Source organism: Archocentrus centrarchus, unplaced genomic scaffold (assembly GCF_007364275.1).
Source record: "Archocentrus centrarchus isolate MPI-CPG fArcCen1 unplaced genomic scaffold, fArcCen1 scaffold_63_ctg1, whole genome shotgun sequence".
NCBI lineage: Eukaryota > Metazoa > Chordata > Actinopteri > Cichliformes > Cichlidae > Archocentrus > Archocentrus centrarchus.
Genome location: NW_022060280.1, coordinates 723,773 through 745,293, shown reverse-complemented (window position 1 = coordinate 745,293; position 21,521 = coordinate 723,773). Strand labels below are relative to the sequence as shown.

Here is a 21,521-nt window from a genome sequence, read left to right as displayed (position 1 = left end):
TTTGGTGAGTGAAACACTTCTTGCAGATGCTTTAAGGATTCTTGTGAATGAAGCAGTTGCTTCCTTGAACACAAAAATGCTAAATGTTATGTGTCACTGACAGTAAATGAAACCACAGCAAGTGAAAATGGCAAGAGTTGGAGAATATAATAAGAATATGCTCAATATGACACAGGATGTTTGATTTCATAGATAACAAATTAAAAGCTGAGTCGATAAGGAAACAATCACTGCTAACAAAAATGTGATGTGCGAGAGTTGGCTTGTCTGAAGAACTCTAACGTTAACCTCAGCATTTGACCGGACAAGTCTAGAAACACCTTCAAACATTTAATATCAATACTTTATTTTGGCAAGACATTTTTTTTTTTCGGTTGATTACATAAATGTTACTGTTGCCAGAGATGTTTACAGAGATCACCAAAGGCCTTCCACTCAACTTTTAACATGTTTTAACAATAGAAGACACATTTTGTTTATTACTCTTTTGTGGCTTTTTTCATGTTCCTGAAAATTAAATATATTCATCATGATCATTGAAAGATTGTAAAGGAGAGAAATTTTATAAGAGTGGGAAATAGATCATCAAGATTGTTATGCTGTAATGCAGTGGTTCCTAAAGTCAAGAGTGCCCACTTAAAAACCAGAAAATCCCATGGGCCCCCCTCCCCATGCCATACTGGTCTGTGAAATTTTCCTGGCCAGAATCCTGTCTTCACTCTTATCAAAATGCAAGAGAAAGTATGTATCTACTTGAAAATTTTATTCAAAAACACCTATTAATTGCTAATACTACCCAGTCATATGTTAAGTGCTAATGCCAATAGCCACTTGCCACTGGGACACAAACTTCAGTACATGAGCAGTAAATTTAGGTCAGAGTAATGAGTAATATCACCTATTACCAGTTTATATTTACTTTTTATATAAATAAATACATTTATATAAATATGTATACATACTTTCAAACTGAATTTCTGGTGGGTCGCAGCCCACACTTTGGGAACCACTGCTATAATGAAAAGTCACATAGTTAAGTTGTCCTTCAAATACATTTTGTGTTGTATGTTTGTAATCATGATAACATGGATTAAGTCCAAGGCCACTCTGTCTTCAAATCAATCTTGTTTGTCCTTCAAGCTTGACCACTGGTCTGGGAGCTTGAAGGTTCTGCACAGTACAAGCTAACTCATGACGCTAACGATTTCAATTATGGGCTGTTCCATTCACCCCCCATATATACGTTTTCGAGAAGCGTTCGACCTGCCGTACCTTGTTTGAGGGTCCATTGTCAAAGTTGAGTGCAGTTGAGCACTCAACGTTGCCAACTCTATGGCAAAAGACCCTCGTTTTTCGCGCGAGCGATTACAATAGACTCCTTGCCGATCCCTTCGGGAGGCTAGGGCCTAAATATAAACTTTTTGGGACTGTTTAATTGAAACAGGTAACAATCACATCTCTATTTTGCACATATTTACAACACTATTTACAACACTATATCTTTTCAGTAAGTGCAGGCTATTTTCAAGTTGTTTATTAAATAATAAAAAAGTATGTTCTTTTATTATGAATGTTCTTCCATTTCCTGAAAGACAACTGACATTATGTGGCTAAAGTGGTTATTTTACAATATAGATCATCATTCTCCATTTTCTGAAAAACAACTTACACTTTGTGGTTATTATATAATTAGTGGATCATCAGTCCATAACATCACATAAAATTTAACATAAGTACAGCATAAGATTCTTGACAATGAAGAGTACAGTGTTACAGTCCAAAAATTTGACTTTCGCCTCTAATGAGGTCACACCAAAAGCACGGACTAATGAAGAAAAACATGACGCAACGTCTGGAATGTCGTTAACAACATCCAAATGAAAGCTGTTCAAATTAGGGAACTGAAATCCTGCAGACTAACCACATCGATTTATTCTGCAGTTCTGAAGAAGTCTCTGAAATGTCAGGTGGAACATCATCATGAACCTAAAAAGAAATCCAGTTGCCTTTAAGTCAAGTGCTTTAGGCCACCATGACCTGGATGATTGAGAAGCTACAAAGACATATTCCCAGATATTGAGACATTACAGGAAAAGCATTTACATAGTTTTATTGATAAATTTACTGAATTGTCCACAGTGGACAAATCTTACAAGAATTCAAATGATTTATTCAGTATTTGGTTTTTGAATTTACTCTTTCGCTATCATGTCTAATAATTTAACTATGAATTAAGAGAAGGTTAATAAAAGAAAAAAAAGGACTTTGCACAGTACTGGTAATATCTTAGGTCGGTCATTAGAATTGCAATTAACAAGTGTGCCTTGTCAAACCTGAGTCAGCGGAATTTCTGCAGTTCTTAAAAGAATGAAGACTTGCATAGCTTACCATAACTTTACCATTACCATGACTTTACTGATTTAAAAAAGCTAGATGTTTTAGTGTTTTGAAGAAAAAAATCCTTTCATCTGTAGGGAACTGTTGCTTAGGCATCAATGCATTCTGGGTAGTGACACTGAATGTTTGGAAACATGTACTCTGTCACACAATACAAAATTAGAAAAAGAAAAACAAACAAAAAGTACCCAAACCTTTTGAAAGAACTGAGGCTTGTGAAGTTGTACCTAAAAATGTGTGCAAATGATCAGGTTTTTTGTATGTATGCATTTGTGAAACACCTTTACACATAAATACACCTGGTTTGTATTTATGTGTAAATTGAAAAAGGCATTTTTGAAAACTCAAACTTACACAATCATATACTTTTTAAAAATCTTAGCTGTTGCTTGCATACTTGCAATGACGTTGTTCCCCAATGAGCATCGTCTCAATAATCCTCCTTTCTGAAACTTGACCAAAATGTAAAAAATTTCATTTAAAAGAATTTAATGTTTTATTAGCATTTTTGAGTACTCAAAATTACACATAAAGTCATTGCACACATCAATTGCAAGCACAGCATTTTATTTACTGCTTACAACCAACAGTATGTGTAAGGTTTTTTTTGTTGACTAAATGCATCAAACACATTGGTTAAGGTTAAGTGCCAAGAACATTTTGAAAGTTGTCCTCACCCAACACCACGACAGTTTCCTATTTTTCCTTTCCCATCTTTCTGACAGGGACGTCTGATGACTAATATCACTTTTGTAGTTTTCTTCTGACTAGAAATCACAAGAAAAATCAGTGCAGTGTGACTTTTTTCATATTTTGTTTATTAATAATAAGATCTTTGTAATGATAGCTCTGGAGAGCAGCCACTTCACATCATGGAAACAGACTGCATTGTGCAACTCTATGGCAAAAGCTTGACTTCGATGTGGGAGGAGGGTCACAGAGTGACAGAAAAACAGCAGTTTTCTTCTACTGAGAGCGTAAAGAGTGTGCGAAGCTGCTATCAAACAGTAGTTTAAACGTTTCCATTTTCCTTATAATAGTAGATGTGTCCAAATGTTAGACATGTACTATGTATATTGTATATAAATTAGTCAGTCAGTCAGTCAAGTTTTAGGAATGGGGCAAGTCAGACAGGTCAATGTTTTTATTAAAGATAATGGAAAACTCCTTAGAAAGCAGCTGGTGGAGGCTAATTCCATCATGAGTATACACCCAGCATCCACCATTCCAGTCATAGCGCTTGGGTCCACTGTAAAAACAAGAGAAGAAAGGAAGATTCAAGTAACGTGAATCTATACTGATTTATTATAACATTTTATTTGCTTGCTTTATTTGCTGACAGTTTGAGATCAACAAAGGAATAATGGCATGCTATCAATAATAAAACCAAAAGTGAACAGAGTTATTCTCCACAGCAGTTTTCTCACCCATCTAGCTATAAACAAAATTTTAAAAAATCCTAGTATCACTAATTCACTAAACCTATTTAATCAATTATTTAAAGAAAAAAAAAAAAAGCACCAACAACCCTGCTCTTGGTCTATTGAACTGTCTTTTTCTTACGTGTATGCACTGAATTGGCTGTCAAATTAAACCTGGGCCAGATTCCAAATACTATGGAATACCGTGTTAAGTTAAAAATCCAGATCATAACTGTTTAGTCTAAGAGCATTTGAAATTTGTGGATGTATGTATCATTGGCAAAATATAGATTAAGAATACTTAAGAATGCTGAATCAAAAGTATTTTAACAGTGAGGCCAATCCTTTTATTTTTGCTGTAGACTGAAAACATTTGGGTATGACATTAAAAAAAAAAAGATTACTATGAGACCAAATGTCAACATCTCCGCTTTTATTTCCAGGTATTTACATTTAGATTCGATACAAAGTTCAGAAGATATAGCCCCTTTTGTCTGAACCCAACCATTTTTCTTGTGAGCACAAGTCTTGGAACAGATTAACTTAAAATAGATAAAAATCAATAAGACTTAATAGTTGCAAATCTTTGTTTGCAACAACTGCATCAAGCATGTGACCCACTGAATCACTAAACTTTTGCATTCTTCTTCTGTGATGCCTTCCCAGTTTTTCACCGCAGCCTCTCAGTTATTTGCTGTTTTTTTTTTTTGTTTGTTTGTTTGTTTGTTTGTTTTTTTGGGGGGGGCTCTTTAACAGGTAAAATGCATGCTCTATCCACAGTTTTCTGTAAGAGCGTACATAGGCTGCCGTGACAGACTGCTACTTCCGGTGTACGGTTTTATACTTCCGGTTACCCAAAGTCAGAGCCAGAGTTAATAACAAAATTCTGTTACTTTGTGCTGTAACAGGCGGCTTTATTAGTTGGAACATGAGCTCAGGTTCAGCTTGTGCTGTTGTCGGTTGTCACTACATGAGTTTGCACATTTTTCCAAATTATTTTATTCTGTAAATTTTTTCTTTTCCCCCAAAATTATACTACCCAGTTGTGCATACTATTACTGTATTTTTTTCCTCATGTTTTAAGTTTTCCTTTAATGTACAGCCTCTTATTTTTATTACATTATTAGTGTGACACTACAACATACAGCCTACACAAAGCTTTAACAATGCGTGGCTTCCACATGTAAACACGTAGCAGTTTGCAAGATGACAGCTGCATGTGTCCCCGAGAGACATGCACAGTCTTCGGCCAGTCCAGTGTTTCTGTTTCAGTGATCTGAACATTCTGATATCCAGATAAGTGATATACCTTCCACAGAATAGTTGCTGCATCACTACATGATTTCCCTAATCGGGCGATACAGGAACAGCTGACCACCACTCCAGTTTCCCTTAGCAGGGCCCATGCTAAGTGCTTAGCTTGGCCGATGCTCTGGCTCAGCGCATCGGCTCAGCGGGGGCAAAAACCAATTGAGAAGCACTGTTTTAAGGTCTTTCTTTATAGCACTTAATGTTTTTGTCATGAACTGCTGTTGTTCCGCATGGTCTACCTCAGTCATACTCATCTCACGGCCCGCGGGCCAAATCCGGCCCGTGATTGGCTGGTGGACCGGCCCGCGGCCATTTCTTGTAATTGCTCAAAATTAAAATAATTTTCCCTTTTATTGTGTAACAAATGCTGAATAATTCCCCCTTGTGTTCACAAAGTGAACTGTCTGTAAGACAGAATCATTAGTTTGTACACGGCCCTTTAGGTCCTAATGATTTGGGTAGTGAACAGTTTGCGCAGGTCAAGAATCACTGCTGATCTGCGAGGAAAGGACGTGTCCTTAAATGAATATCTTGGCAAAAATGAGTGAGGTTAGTAAGCGGAGAAAAGTTGACGTCGAAAACAGACAGTTTAATAACAAATGGACAGATGATTTTGCATTCATTTTGCCACCTCATGCCAACGCAAAACCGTTGTGTTTAATTTGCCAAAAGACAGTTGCTGTATGCAAAGTTGCTAACATTAAGCGGCATTACGAGTCAAAACATGCTAGCTTCAGTGCAGCTTTCCCGGTTGGTAGCATTGCACGAAAAGACAAGACTGAGGCCTTAAAGTTGTCTTATGCTACCACATCAACAATCTTGACGACTTCCACTACTGCTGCTGAAAAAGCCACCGCTGCTTCACTGCGTGTAACCTGGGAGCTGGCTAAAAGGGCAAGCCATTTGTGGCCGCTGAGCTTGTGAAAGTGTGCACTTTGGGAATCGTGGAGGAGTTGTTTTGCCGGGTGACAAACACAAAGATGAAGCAGGTTCAGCTTTCGGATTCAACGGCGGCACGGAGACTAGAAACTTTGTATGAGGACAGTTTTCTACTTTACTTGCTGAACTGAAGTGTGTGGATTACATGTCAATAGCTATGGACGAGTCTACAGATGCAACAGACACTGCACAGCTGTCCGTGTTTGTGAGATATTTTAACGGGGAGCTTTTCAAAGAGGAGCTGCTGTGCCTTTTGCCCATCAAGAGCAATGCAACAGGTGAGGCCATGTACAATTCTATGAAAGTTTCTTTGATAAGAATTCTCTGGAGCTGGATAAAATCAACCTCCTTGTAACTGACGGTGGGCCATCTATGATAGGACGAGAGAGGGGCTTAGCATCACGTCTCATAGCGGACCACCCCACAGTTAGTTCACTACACTGCATCATTCACCAGACGGTTGTTGTGTGCCAAACTGTCTGGTGAAATGAAAGGAGTGATGGACACAGTGATCAAAATTGTAAATCACATTCGCTCAACTTCAAGTTTACAGCACCGGCTTTTCAAAATGCTACTACAGGAGCAAGAAACTCAATATTCAGACCTACTACAGCACAATGATGTCAGATGGCTGAGCAGGGGGCGAGTCCTACAGCGCTTCTTTGCACTGCGCAAGAAATCACAGAATTTCTTTCCGGTCAAAAAACAAAGAAAGCAGATGAGTTCTCTCAGTTTATGCAAGATCAGGAATCTGTGGCTCTGGTTGCATTTCTGTGTGATATCACTAATCACTTGAACCATCTTAACCTGCAGCTCCAAGGTGGGGATTCGAATGTGGGAGAGCTCTTTGAAAAAGTGAGCGCTTTTCAGACAACCTTGGGCGTATTCGTGACGGACATAGAGGGGAAAAAACTTCACTTCCCTACCCTGCGTGATGTTCCTACAAATGGGATTGTGCTGTCACGAATGGTAGCACTGTTAAAAAATCTGTCAGAGAACTTCAGATCGCGGTTTCACAACTTCAAAATCCCACAGCAACTGCTACTGTTTGTGCGCAACCCGTTCGCCGTTGCTGTCACCGGGAGCTGCCCAGCAGAGGCAAAAAATGCTGTGCCTGCTATCAGTGAGGGCGCTTTCCAGCTGGAACTGGTCCAGATGCAGGCTAATGATGTCCTAAAAGCCAAGTTCAGAGAGGAGAGACTGTGTGAATTTTGGGCACACTCTGTTCATCAGTATCCGAACTCTAAAAGACTCGCTATATACATTTTGACAATGTTCGGATCCACTTACATATGCGAGTCGGGGTTTTCAGTGATGAATCTAATTAAGGACAAAAGCGCAATAGACTCACCGACTCACATCTCAACCAGTGCTTGCATATTGCCTTGACCTCTCAGAAACCAAACTTCAGTAAGCTCTCAAAGGAAATGAGATGTGTTACCTCACATTAAGCATGTAGTCAGTAACTAATAGTATGTGATGCATGAAGAGGTTAAAACATAAACATCTGATTACATACCTGTGCTGTCTGTTCCAAACTTTAAAATAACTGAAATATAGTAAAGCAGTTTTTTTTTTTTTTTTTTTAAATTGTATTTCTGAAATATTCCAAAATTTGGTGGCTTGCACTGTGCAGTTATGTGTTTTAATATATTTTATAAACAGCTTTCACACCAAAAGAGCTGAAATATGTTCATTCTATGCCTAAGAACTGTTAATAATCATTTTCATTTTTGAATTTGTCCAATATTTGCCTGCATAATAGGAAACGTTCCAGCTATGCTGTTCAAGATGGTTCAAAATATATCTTGCTGAATTGCAGTGGAGCTAATAAAATGCATCAAAATATGAGCACAAGCTATCAGTCCTTTTTAAAGTTTGCTCATTTTATATGAATGTAGTTTAATGGCTGGCCCTCGGCCACTTCTCATTTCCAAATGTGGCCCTCGACTAGATCAAGTTGAGTATCCCTGGTCTACCTGTTCAACATCTGTTGCTTAGTACACCAGTGACAACTTCTTCAGGACATTCCAGATGGTTATACTGGTTATGGCTAATGTTTGTCCAATGACTCTGATTGATTTTTCCATTTTTATTTCTTAGCTTCACAATTGCTTGTTTTTCACCTATACACAGGTCTCTTGGATTGATGCTGCTTACTACTCTAACTATATATGCACAGTCTGCACAAACTAAGTGTATACATTCAGCACTATTTATTGTTTTTAATAATCAATTTAACAGGACACACCAAGGCAACAAAACACATCTTTCAGTCACATGTTCCAAGACTTTTGCTCACAAAAAAAAATGGGTGAGTTCAGACGCTATTTTCTGAACTGTGTACCAGATCCAGACATAAATACCTGGAATCAACGCTGAGAAGTTTAGCTTGTGTCTCGTATTCATCTTTGAATGTCAAACTAGACACGTTTTTTGGGTTCCACCTACTCATTAACTAGGTGTGATACAAAGCTCTACTCTTACCTGCTAGGAGAAGAAAGCCAGATTGTCTGTTTGGTGTCTGTTTGTTGATGACATAGGTACCATGGTCCCCACCCACCTTCACCGTCAGAACACCACTCTGTTAACCAAAAAACAATAGATACTATATGTTATTTCTTTAATCTAGTCATCAATACAATTTTGACCACATACACAAATGAAGAGGAGAAAAGGAAAAAAAAAATTAACTTTACCTTTTTTTACAAAATTAAAAATTTTAATTCAATATATTATATATTCATTACACAGAAAGCAAATTTCTTCAAGCCTTTTTTGTTTGATTTTGATGATTACATATTACTGCATCAGTGTGGACCGGCATAGATGTGATCAGCTTCTGGCACTGATGAGGTTTTACTGAAGAAAGCGTGTCAGTAGATTGAAACATGAAGTGTTCTAAAATCTCCTGGTAGAAGACTATGTTGACTTTGGATCAATACCAAATTTTCTGCATTGTAGATTTATACTTAAGTTGTCCAAACTATGAAGAAACACATATGGAATTATTTAGTGATTGAGAGTGTTAAACAAACCAGAATGTGTTTTATATTTTAAATTCTTCAAATTAGGTATCTTGATGAACAATCAGAGGAAATAAATGGACAATTATCTATCCTGATGGACAATCATTGAAAGCCCCTCCCCGATTGCACACATCACTTTAAATAATCTCAAGCTTGTGCATATTTTTTAGTGCTAAAATATTTTAATTTATTTATTGTTGTTTTTGGACAGCTTTTGCTTTTTTAACAGTTTACTAGTGAGGATACTAAACTGCATTTCACTGTTTTAACATTGTTCTTAACATTGTTTTCTCAGTGACAATAAAAGCTATTCTATTCTATTCTAAATTGACAGCTTCACTTTTACGCTTTCAATTGCATCCCTCGGAATATCGTGTGGGAGGCGCTGTGGAAGTATGGGTTGTCTGGCCCATTATAAAAATTTTTTATAAAATTTTTATTTGTAGTTCAAATAAAAACTACAAATAAAAATTAAGTGGGAAAAAAAAAAAGTGGGGGCACCGGGGTGGCTTAGTGGTGAAGCCGGCGACCACATACACATGCTGCGTTGCATGGCGGGCAGCCCGGGTTCGCGTCCCGGCCCGTCGCCAATTTGCTCACATGTCTTCCCCTGTATCTTTCCCCCATTTCCTGTCTCTCTCCACTGTCACAAAAAGCCGCTGTGGCCAACATGCAAAAAAAAAAAAAAAAAAATCGGTAATCGGAACCTCGGTGCAGTGATGCACAAACTGGGAGAATGGCTCCAGCATATTCCAGCAACGACATCCGAGATCTCTGTCAAGAAGAGTGCAGTCCTGGGAACAGCTAAGATATTGCACAGGACCTTCAAGCACCCAGGTCTCTGATAGAGGAACCAAGTTTGGACGACAAAGAATGCCACCAGGGCAAGCTGGGATCTTTATTTATTTCTATTTATATATATATACACACACACAGATCCTGGAATGCCTAGAACTATACAGGATCACCAGGAACCTAAGAGACTTCAACAGAAATTCAATGGGGATGTGGAGAACAACACTAGAGGCCAACTTCAAGCCAGTTGCACAAGTCACAATCAACTGTGGTACCGACCAAGGAGCTGCTCTGCCCCCACTGCTGTTCTGCATAGGCCCGAACTCCCTCAGCAAGTTCATTAACAAGACTGGCCACGGATACCAACTATGGAATGGAGCAACATCAGCCACCTCCTCTACATGGATGACATAGCTGTATGGCAGAAGTGAACGAGACATTGATTTACTATCTACACTACTAGGATCTACAGCAGGGGTGTCAAACTCAATCACAGAACAGGCCAAAATTGAAAATAGTCTAAGTTGCGGGCCAAACTGGATTAACATTTATTGAACAGTCTAAAATTTAAAATATTTTAATCAGCAATATGAATTTGAAGGGCAGGAATACAGCAACTTTTTCCTCAACATATTAAAAATAATATAAAACTATATTTTTCTTCAAAAATAGCATCAGGAAAAATGAGAATATTTCAACCTGATGAAAATTTGCATGTTTTTCCTAGATAAAAACTATGAGGTGATATCAGCAAAATGGCCAGAAACTAGAAACAACAAGCTATTTAGTTTCTCTCTTATTCCATGAACTGATAAATTTCCTCAGGCAGCCCATCGCACCTCTGTGTGATAAAACATGTCACCAAATTCAGAAGGTATTTCCTCCAGAACAGACTGAAACTGCTGGTGATTAAAACCTTTGCCTCTTATAAAGTTCACCATCTGTGTTACAGTCCCATTTTCAGGAGACACTGGTGTGTCATGCAGTGATCTACTGTCAGCTCACCTGTGCAGGTCTCCCTCAACATCTTCTCCCACATCCTTCACACATAACCACTCCACTCACACAAAAACCATGCTCAGTGTCTAGTGGATCTAAGCGCAGACCACAGCAGGCTCACAGAACAGGATCCAGTAACCATCACAGTGGTAGACATCCAACAAAGAGTCTCAAATATGAAGAGCTGGACAACACCAGGGCCTGACATGAGCCACACCTACTGGCTAAAGGAGCTAATTACATTCCATATACAGGAACATCTGTGCAGAGTATGGCCTGAAGTCCCGAGGTCAAAATGTGATACACCCTCAAGGGTGGTTGAGAATGACAGAGCTAAGAACCTGTGGCACCTCCGGAAACAGACAAACTAGTGATGGATAACCAACTAAATACAGCAGACAGTGACCCCCAGACTGGGAGAGTAGTTCCACCAGTTACCAGGAACAACATCCAAGGTCTAGTCCAGCTAAGATACTGTGCAGGACCCTCTGGCTACTTCTAAGAGTGGCTGCAGGGTGGGTGGGAAATTTTTACTTTATTTCTTAAAAACACACACGCACACACACACACACTTACTTTATTCCAGCTGCAATACGTTCATAATTCACCTGCGGGTTTAACTAACATGTCTACCAAAGCATATGAGATTATTGTATGAAACTTTTTATTTATAGCTCAGTATATATTCGATTAATTACGGGGAAATTAACTAATTAAAAATGTTAATGCATTTTAATCGCACTGTGGAACGTTTCTCATTGCACGAGTTCCAGGCATACAGATTATATCGACGCACAATGTCCAAATTCAGGGGCCACATTCTTTGAAGGACCCGGCCCACATAGACCGGGTCCTTCGCAGCCCACGAAGAGCGCAAAGATTGGAAGTGAGCGGCTAGCCTTTATATCAGCGTCGCCTGCCCTCACCTCTGTAGCTCACGTCGCCAGCAAGCATGAGTGTGACGCACAGCTGTGAAAAAGCAGCTGGTTAAACGGAGAACGAACTTTTTCTCCTTTTTGTGGTTTAATGTTAAGTCTTTAATTCAAAATAAGCTGTTAAAACAAGCATAACACATTTCAACATCAAGGAATACAGCTGAGTTTTTATATATATATAAAAAGTCAGTTACAGGGTGTTACGGTAAATGAGATAATAAAGAAGTCAGTGAAGCATTTTTTTTAGCATTTAGATAATTCAGCGATTGCTTATTATTGCTACCACTTCCAGTTCACTTGCCTTAGTTAGCAACCTTCCCAAGTAAAACTTGTCATCACATCCATAGTTTGACTTACAGAGAAGACGACATCATAGTCTACTCCAGTGAAAGCTTCATCTGTCAGGTCTTCAAAGTAATCAGCCAGAGCATCCAAAGTCTCATCAGCCAGCCTCTCGTATGCTGCTTCAGACAACTCACTTTTAAAGAATGACAGAAAGTTACAAATGAGTTAAAGTATTCACAGCTTAACTAATGCATAAAAAAACAACAACTTTGGTTACCTTATCTGTACAAGGGTGTCTTTTTCCTGATTTGTTGATGTCAGGTAGATGTTTTTGCTCCACCTACCACCATTAATTCTGCTCCCAAAACAACTGAAAGAAGAAAAGTTTGGAATAAAATTAAGTACATTAAATTATGTATCATGTCCACTTTGGATCCTTTATATTCTTCCTGACATGCATCTTGTCTGTGTAGTATGTCTGTGTAGGTTCTCAGTCACTCAGGTCATTAAAAGTCTCTGGAGCTTAAAAACAGGGCAACTGGACTTTTGTTTCTTGAAGATGTTTCACCTCTCATCCAAAAGGCTAACCGTGGGGTTAAGTTAACTGGTGATTCTAAATTGCCCATAAGTTTAAGTGTGAGTGTGAATGGCTGTCTATCCCTCTGTTAGCCCTGTGACAGGCTGGCGACCTGTACAGGGTGTACCCTGCCTCTTGCTCTATGACAGCTGGGATAGGCAGCAGAAATGCAGAGTTAGGCTGAAGGATAACCTGCGATCATTCCATCAAAAACATGCAGCAATCCCTGTGAACTGACAAGTGCGTGCTAATGCTCCTGGCAGATGTTACGCCAGAAAAGCTGTTTTGAGGGAAAGCGATTTAAAATCAGCATCAAAGGGGAAATAGAGAAGAGCATCAAGGCCTGTGAGGTTCCACACTTGAGAACTGTAAGGCTCCAGACACCTTTAAGAAACTGGGAGATCAGAGATGATTCATCTCTACTGAGTGACCAACGTTAACTGAATCACTGCCACCATATGACACAGGGTAACTGCAGATTTGCCCGCCTCCAGCTGGGACTTCAGAAATTGCCAGGATGGTCTTGCTGTTGCCTCATAGGGGTCAATCTGATGGACTGTACACCAGGAGGCAAACAGTCCCCTGCAGTATGAGCAGGCAGCCCTAGTGGATGGTGCATAGCACTTTTGTACTATCTTGTAGAGAATCCTTTCTGTCTCAGTCCTGTTGCCTACAAAGATTTAGTATCAAAGTACATAAAGATGGTCCTGACATCCATTACAATTGATATTTATTCAAAGACCATTATTTCAAAACAAATTATTTAACTGCTTTTAAAATGGGAAACACTTCCTGGAACCTTTACAAACAAAATCATATCTGATAACCATGATGAAACAACAAAAAAGTAAAAAGATTTAAGTTACTTTTCCTCTTTCCATAAAATGTGCTTCCTGCAATGCCAGCCATTTTGGATTGAAAACAAAATAAAGTTCCCAACATGCCAACCTGTCACATGACATATTCCCAGAAAGCCCAGGATGTCTTCTTTAGAGTACAACAGGATTTAATTGAGTTTCTTGAAAAACTCAAAAGATGTGCATAAAAATGTAATATACACTACAAAAGTCAAAGGGCCAGGTCTCAGGAGGATACCTACACAACACAAGAACAGTTATGACACCAGTAATATAACAGCATTTTTTTTTTTTTGCTAAAGACTTGCTAGTCTTGTGTGTTTGAACTTCAAGGCACAAACTGATGATAAGACAGTTTCCTTCAGGATTTTCTTGCAAATAGCAAAATTCATGCTTCCATCAATTATCGCAAGTTGTCCTGAAGCAGCAAAGCTGCTGATGTTCTTTTTTGTGAAATGCTGTTACCTGTACACCAGATGTTACATCATGCAAACCGTTCAAAAAAGGTTCAACTTTTGTCTCATCGGTCCACAGTTGGGAGTGTATGATTCTGATGCCACAATCTAAAGTCAGAATTGTCAGTGTCATAAAGGTGGCTCTTTTAACCTGCCCAGATCATGATGGCAACTAATGCTGACACATAAATCAGGTTATGTTCAGAAGTTTGGTTTAAAATTGGTTGTAAACTTCACATTTCACTTGATTCTTCATTATCCTTTAAGTGTGTAATAGATTACATTCATCACAAGAATATTCAGTCAGTAAAATTAATTTCACTTTGATCTTACATCAGATTTCCACGCCTCCTTCATTAGATTATGAGACAGTGTCAGAACTAAATATATCAGGTAAGCTTTAATATTTAGTTAAAGTTTCAGAGCTCAAATGTGTAACTGTCACATTTGAAAAGAACAGCACTACCAAGCTATAAAACATGTTAACTTATAAATTTACAAGATTATTTTCTGCCAGCATTGCTGCCTTGCCATAGTTGCAACAACAATGTTGCATTTTGGTATTATATTTTATGTTCTTTAGGCAACTGTTGTGATTTGGTGCTATAGAAATAAATTGAATTAAATTAACAGCTCATAATGACATTTAAGGTGTGTTGACCAATTTACAACATCAACTCATGCTCCCAATAACATGGTGGTATTTTTTTACTTTGTATGGTACTAAATTGCACTCTTTATAGTAGGAATGTGTGCGATTAATTGACTATAAGAATAATCATTGCAAATATCAGAAATCGGCACCAGACAGACTGGTTGTTTAATCTAAGTTACTTGTTTAACCAACATTTTCATTTAGGCCCAATGTCAGTAATTTGTAGTGTGCAGTCATATTTTTCTTTTTTAAATTACTTGTACTGTAGGACACATTTTGCAATCTGAATCATGATCTGAATGCACTGTTATACCAAACACATTTGCTTTTCTGATGCAAGACCTATAAACTCTCTATGGGATGTTGTTAGCCTTTCATTTCCTTTACTTTTTTTAATTAATTAGGCCCACGCACCAAACCTGTGATGACCCTATTGTAACTGCTCCGTTTATTATTAGGGCCCAAGCACTGAAATTGTAAAGGTCCTATTGTATCCATTTCTTTTTTTTTTTAATTACTTCGGCAAATTAATTGCTTTTTTGCGGGCCTAAACATGCTCAAAAACTCATGATATTTTATTGGTTTCGGGCACGGGCCTTCCAAAATTGCTCTATAGTCCCACCTATTCAATTGCAAAAGAGGAGCCCCACCACCGTGTTTCATGTACATGTATTAAATTTGGTATACAAATGTAACATGCACAAAAAAATCCTCATGGAGCGATGCCCTACACCCAACAGAAACTCAATTTCTTAGCACTCGCATTTTTTCGAACTCCTAGGATTTTAATGTGATGAACTTCATATTTGGTCGGTCTAAACTACAGGCCTTGGTGTTACATTATTTTGAAAATTAAGTTTTCACCAAAGGGCATGACCCTGGCAGCATGGCAAAAGTCAAGTTTCTTCACAGGCGTAATTCAGCTCAGCGTGCATAAAGTTTCCTCACGAGAACGTGAACCTGCAGCAGCGTGCGCACAGCAGACACACGTGTGCGCGCACGTTGAATTTGGTCACGAGGAATAAATACCTGCGCTCGCGGAATGACATTATTTGCACAAACAGACTGACAGGTCGCATGCAGACATGCAGGCCAGGCCGAGGTCGAGAAATTTTCATTTTTGAATTTCCAACTCATTTTCTTTCTCCATCTCATAAGTGACCTATTCAACCAGATAGATTTTTTTTTAATTATTATTAAAAAAAAAAAAAAAAAAAAAAAAAATCAAGCAGTTTCAAGCACTTTTCAAACACCGAAAACACAATATTAAAATCCAAGCATTTCCAAGGATTTTCAGCATCCGTATGAGCCCTAGTGGCTTATTAACCACATCAATTCAAAAGCAAAGAGCTAAATAAGAACCAGGAATAAGAATTACTAAAATAATCCATCTTCTTCTGCCGATCCTTTTCAGGCCCATCTCAGCTAAAATCATATATATATATAATATATATATATATTATATATATATATATATATATATATATATATATATAAATATAAATAAACTACTGTCACTTTAAAACATTATTATGGTAAGAACTATCAATACGCAGACACTGTATGTGTCCAACATTAGAAATGCCAGCTAAAGTTTCAGGCCTTTATCATTAATCGTTTTTGAGGTATTCTTGTTCAAACAGATTCGAATAAATTTTATTTATATAGTTTAGATTTTAAGATTAGAAAAAAACATGCAGGATGTGGGTTGACGGACAATTTTTAAAACAAAAGAAATCTTGAAAAGTATTCGATATAGGACGCTTAATTGCGTACAGCAATTTTATATATGAAACTCTGGACAATAAAAACTGCAGTCAGATTGCAGATGGTCCAGTTGAAGGTCCACGATGATTTGAGGTGGAATGACCAAACAGCAAATTTTGGTCGAACCCCGATGTACCCGATGTACTTCGAGATCCTCCTACTCGTAAAACTTACATAGTATTTGAGGTGGGGGTGTGTGTGTGTGCAAGGATTCATATTTGCTCTTGCATTTAAAAAATAAAAATAAAAAGAGAAAAGGCTGACCTTACTTGCTTTGAAGGATGACAGACAGGTTGCAGCGTATGTTTAATGAATGGACGAACCCACGGGAGGCCAGACAATCTCCGGAACTAGAATGTTAAATGAAGTTAATACGGGATTTAACTGTCAGTGTCAGTCTTAGCTAACATTAGCATAATATCAATATAGCATCATAATGTATGATCAACTCATAACAGACTTAGCACAGTACCTGGTTCGAGAGCTCCTTGTTTCTCTCCCGTGTCACCATGTTGAACTTTGTGTTCACAAGCCGACAGATCAGTGAATAAACACTTGGAGTTTTAGAGGAGAAAAGCATGATACACACTGTTGTCGCCCGCTTCTTCTTCTTAATCGTCGGTAAAGGTTCCGCTGCTGTTTCTTCTTCTTCATGTTCTATTTCGTAGCACTGCCCTCCACTGGACAAAAGTATATCTTACAACAACAGTGGGAGCTTCATCAAATCAGCCAGATCAAAGGGATCCTCTGAACAGTTAAAAACACTCCACTTCGCCTAATTCCCCTATATTAGATACTTCCAAACACAATTCATATTCTAACTGAGAAACGTAAATACTTGACTGGTTCTTATATAGCACTTTTCTACTCTGAGCACTCAAAGCAACATACAACATTCACCCATATTCATACAAGCACTTCTTTCTGTGCCTGACAGTTGTATCAGAGAAGAACTTGGGGTTCAGTATCTTGCCCAAGGATACTTTGGCATACAGACTGGAGCAGCCAGGGATCGAACCACAAATCTTTCAATTAGTAGGCTCTACCTCCTGAGCTACAGCCACCCCACAATGCACCGTGCTACATTGTTAAAACTTTTCAGGAACAGTTTAAGGGACACCAAAAAAGAAGATGGTGTTCCTCTGTGTTTATACACCACTCTGCTTTAAATCATTAGTTATTATATTAATATATTACTGTCTTTCACTTTCTCTTTTGTCCTGTCTCCCTCCCCCCACCCCCCATCAGTCACAGCAGATGGCTCTCTCTCCTTGAGCCTGGTTCTGCCAGAGGTTTCTTCCTGTTGAAAGGGAGTTTTCCCTTCCCACTGCTTGCTCATAGGGGGGCATTTTGATTGTTTTCTCTGCATTATTGTCTTTACCTTACAATATAAAGCATCTTTTATATTGTAAGGTAAAAACAATCTTGAGGTGACTGATGTGATTTGATGCTACATAAATAAAAGTGAATTGTTGATTCAGTCTCCAAAATCCCCTCATCCCAGTACTGTCATTCATTTGCATAATAGATTGGACAAGAAGAGGGTCTTCAGGCCTGGAGACAAGGATGAGTTGAGGAGGATAGAGCATGAACTGAAGGCAGGGCTGAGAAAGTGTAAAGACACAAGCAGAGAGATGCTGGAGACCAAACTGAACAACATTAAAAAAGTGTGGAGGTCGACAAAGCAGGGTCCTGAAGTCCTGTGTTCCCCAGCTGTCTGGCATCCTGCAGCTCTTCAACCTGAGTCTGCTGCAGAAAGAGGTACCAGTGCTCTGGGAGACATCATGTTTGGTGTCAGTAACAAAGAAATCACCTCTTTACCACTTAATGACTTCAGACCTGTTGCCTTGACCTTACATGTCATGAAGGTAGTGGAAAGGAGGGTTCTCATCAGGTTTAGCTCACAAATGAAACACGCGCTTGACCCTTTTTCAGTTTCCTTGCCAGCCTCATGAATGGGTGGATGAGACTGTTATTTACCTGCAGTGTGTTCATGCTCACCTGGATGATACTGATGGCATTGTGAGAATCATGTTTTGTTTTTTGTTTTTCTGGGTGTGTTTAATACCACCCTTCTGCTGCGAGAGAAGCTGCTCAGGATGGGCGCTACCAGTCCTACGGTCTCATTGATTGCTGACTACCTTTAAGAGAAGCTTCAGTTTGTATGGCTATGGAACACCCTGTCTGATGTGGTAGTAATACTGGGGGACCACAGAAGGCAATCACTTCAGGAAATCATTCCTAACATTCTCTATAAAACTGCACAACAGCTCTCCTTTTTGTGTCAGGTGAACACACCTAGAAGACATAATATTCCACAGACATTTCTTTATCCAACTTTCCTGCTGCTGTTTCTTAGATCTGTAGTGTACATTATTTAAGATCAACTAAGATCAAAATTAAGACTTTGCACAGCAATGCTGTCTGACAACAATTTGCCATTGGTGTGATGATAAAGTGCCTTGAGGTGACCGTTGTTGTAAACTGGCGTTATATAAATATAATTGAATTGAATCAATTTAGTCTCTAATGTCATTGACATTTTTATTGATTAATTCCCAAAGACTGAAGTGCATTGAATGATTAATAACTGAAACACAATGTGTCTCTGTGATATTCACAAACTGTGACAAAGAAATGAAACAATACACAATCTGTGGTACATAGCATTTCTTCTGACATCCAATACCCATATCTCATAAATTTAATAATCATAAAGTCCCTCTTGCAGGTATCATTGTTTCTGTATTCACAGTTCTCAAAGTGGCGTTGGTAGAAAGGTTTAATTTGAATCCAAAAACCCATTCTGTGATTGTTCAGAACCAACAGTCTTATCAAACAACCAGATGCAGAAAGTAAAAATGGTGATTAACGTTTTCCATGTCCAGAATAGAAACTGGTCTGCAGAAAGTCTCTTTGAAAGCACTTGGAGTGTGTCTATTGTCCTCAGTCATTGATGACTGAGTTATCCTTTTTAGACTGTCCACATTTTTTCTGGCTGTAAAACCTTTGATCAGTAATGCAAGTTTTCTGAAGAAGGCCAAGTTGTTCCTTCAGGACGTTTCCCTCGAACACGTTCCTGAAGTCTGCTGCAAGTTTACTTTAGATCTGTAAATGGAAAGATTCCATCATGTGTTGTATGTCAAAATTTTTATTTAAGTACATCTAGGTGAAGACTGTTCTAATATACCAGTACTGACAATAACCATGACATTTAAAAATTAAAAATGTAATATTGTGTTTATATTATACATATGACAACACTGTAAATGACTTTATAAAAGCCTGTATAAAAGCCTTTGTACTGTTCTTCTTCTTCTATTTTAAGAAGAATTTTTCTTGAACCAAAACATGGAAAAGACAGATTATATTCATTAAATTCAAAATAAGTTTATGTTTGGTACAATTAAATAACAATTGTTATTCACATTTATTGCCAAAATCTGATATTGTGACAGCCTTAGCAGGAACACAGCTCAAAAAGGCTTAACACAAATCTGTCTATTTGCTTGAACAAGTTGAAAGCTGGCCTTATGGTTGTTTGGCTGTACATCTGATTTAAAAAAATAGTTTGTCTGAACATCTGGAAATAAACAGCAATTTAAAAACAGTGAGAAATTAGGCTAAAAGAGTTACAAATGTGTGTGATCAGTAAGTGTAATGTAATATTTACAAATGTGTAATTTGTGAACAGTGAAATGCGTATGAATGTGTCATTTTGAGTACACACACGCACACACGCACACACACACACACACACACACACACAGTCGCCCTGTGGGCGTTCTTTGTTCTCTAAACTCTGGTTCTCGACTAGAGGCCTGGGAGCTTGAGGGTCCTGCACAGTATCTTAGCTGTTCGCAGGACTGGGCTCTTCTGGAGATCTCAGATGTCATTCCTGGAATCGGATGGAGCCACACTCCCAGTTTGGGGGTCATGCCCCGAGTGTTCTGATTACCACGGGGACCACTGTCACCTTCACCTTCCATATCCACTCTCGCTCTTCCCTGAGCCCTTGGTATTTATCAAGCTTCTCCTGTTCCTTCCTTTTGATGTTGCCATCACTTATTATTGCTACATCTATCACTACGGCTTTGTTCCTCTGCTTGCTCACCACCATGTCCAGTTGGTTGGCCATTACCAGTTTGTTTGTCTGTCTGTAGATGTTTTACTATATGCAAATATCAAAGAAGTAATCTACCTGCCTGAATAACTACACAAAAATGAATGCGGTTCAAAAATTAGCAGCCTACAAGAAAATGTAGTTAAATTACTGCTCACTTCTACTGCTTTAATAATACTTTGCTGCTCTGAAACACTGAACACTGAAATTTAAGGTTATTTGCTCTTACCTGTTGTGGGTCATATGACTCTTGACCAGATGCCCAGCAGCCAGAGCAGCCATCAGTGAGAGCTCTCCAGCCAGTACGGTGGCGCACACAACCCTGGCCAGCTGCCGAGCATTCTCCCCTGGACAGTCCTCACTGGCTCCTTGCACACCCAGCATCTGTGCACGTACATGAATGCAAAGATAACAAGACAACCTTTTTGTGCAGCTCTTCAATCCTTCAAATCCTGCAGCTATTTTTGAAACATTCCCTGGAAATCCATTTCTGACCATGTAATCTTTACCATTTGATCCTGCCATTTAACTATGAATGTTTATGTCCTGCAACCATCAACGAAGAATTGTTCTATAACATAATAGTTCTGTGACATCTAGAGGCATGTAATGGAGCACAAACCACATGACTGAGGAGCGTGTCATCGTGAAGCACCACACAATATATTTATGGCCACACTAAAACCTTGTGACGGTATACACTAGCTGTGAGATTTACCTCCCTGGGCTGCTTATTCCCCTCGCTGGAGAAGATCGGGAATGCACTGAAGATGTGCCACTACAAATGATGACAAAATCCTATCAAATTTAAAGTTTGTCAAAATTTTCCCAGAGCAAGGGACTTTTGCAAGGCATTTCTAAACATGCTAGTTTTCTTTAGAAAGCATAAATTATTTCTATATGCACAATAAGTGAATTATTTCAGAAAAAAAATTACCAGGGTCAATATTATTAGCCCCCTAAAAACTGACCTTTT

At 38.6% G+C, this 21,521-nt stretch overlaps 2 protein-coding genes across 2 annotated transcripts in view; both read right to left on the bottom strand.

Annotated features, from left to right (window-relative positions):
• Positions 1-1,619: 1,619 nt before the first annotated feature.
• On the bottom strand, positions 1,620-17,087 carry fxn (frataxin). The gene is given in 7 exon segments (XM_030725599.1): positions 1,620-3,646; positions 8,556-8,577; positions 8,580-8,652; positions 12,184-12,304; positions 12,389-12,481; positions 16,687-16,772; positions 16,895-17,087. Coding segments are annotated over 7 exon segments (642 nt in total). The 5' UTR covers positions 17,003-17,087; the 3' UTR covers positions 1,620-3,507.
• A 1,860-nt stretch (positions 17,088-18,947) lies between these two features.
• Positions 18,948-21,521, bottom strand: part of LOC115777646 (3-hydroxy-3-methylglutaryl-coenzyme A reductase-like) — a 29,684-nt gene continuing 27,110 nt past the window's right edge. Inside the window, 2 exon segments of the mRNA XM_030725576.1 lie at positions 18,948-19,530; positions 20,775-20,929. Of these exon segments, the coding sequence (XP_030581436.1) occupies positions 19,476-19,530; positions 20,775-20,929 (210 nt within the window). The 3' untranslated portion in view covers positions 18,948-19,475.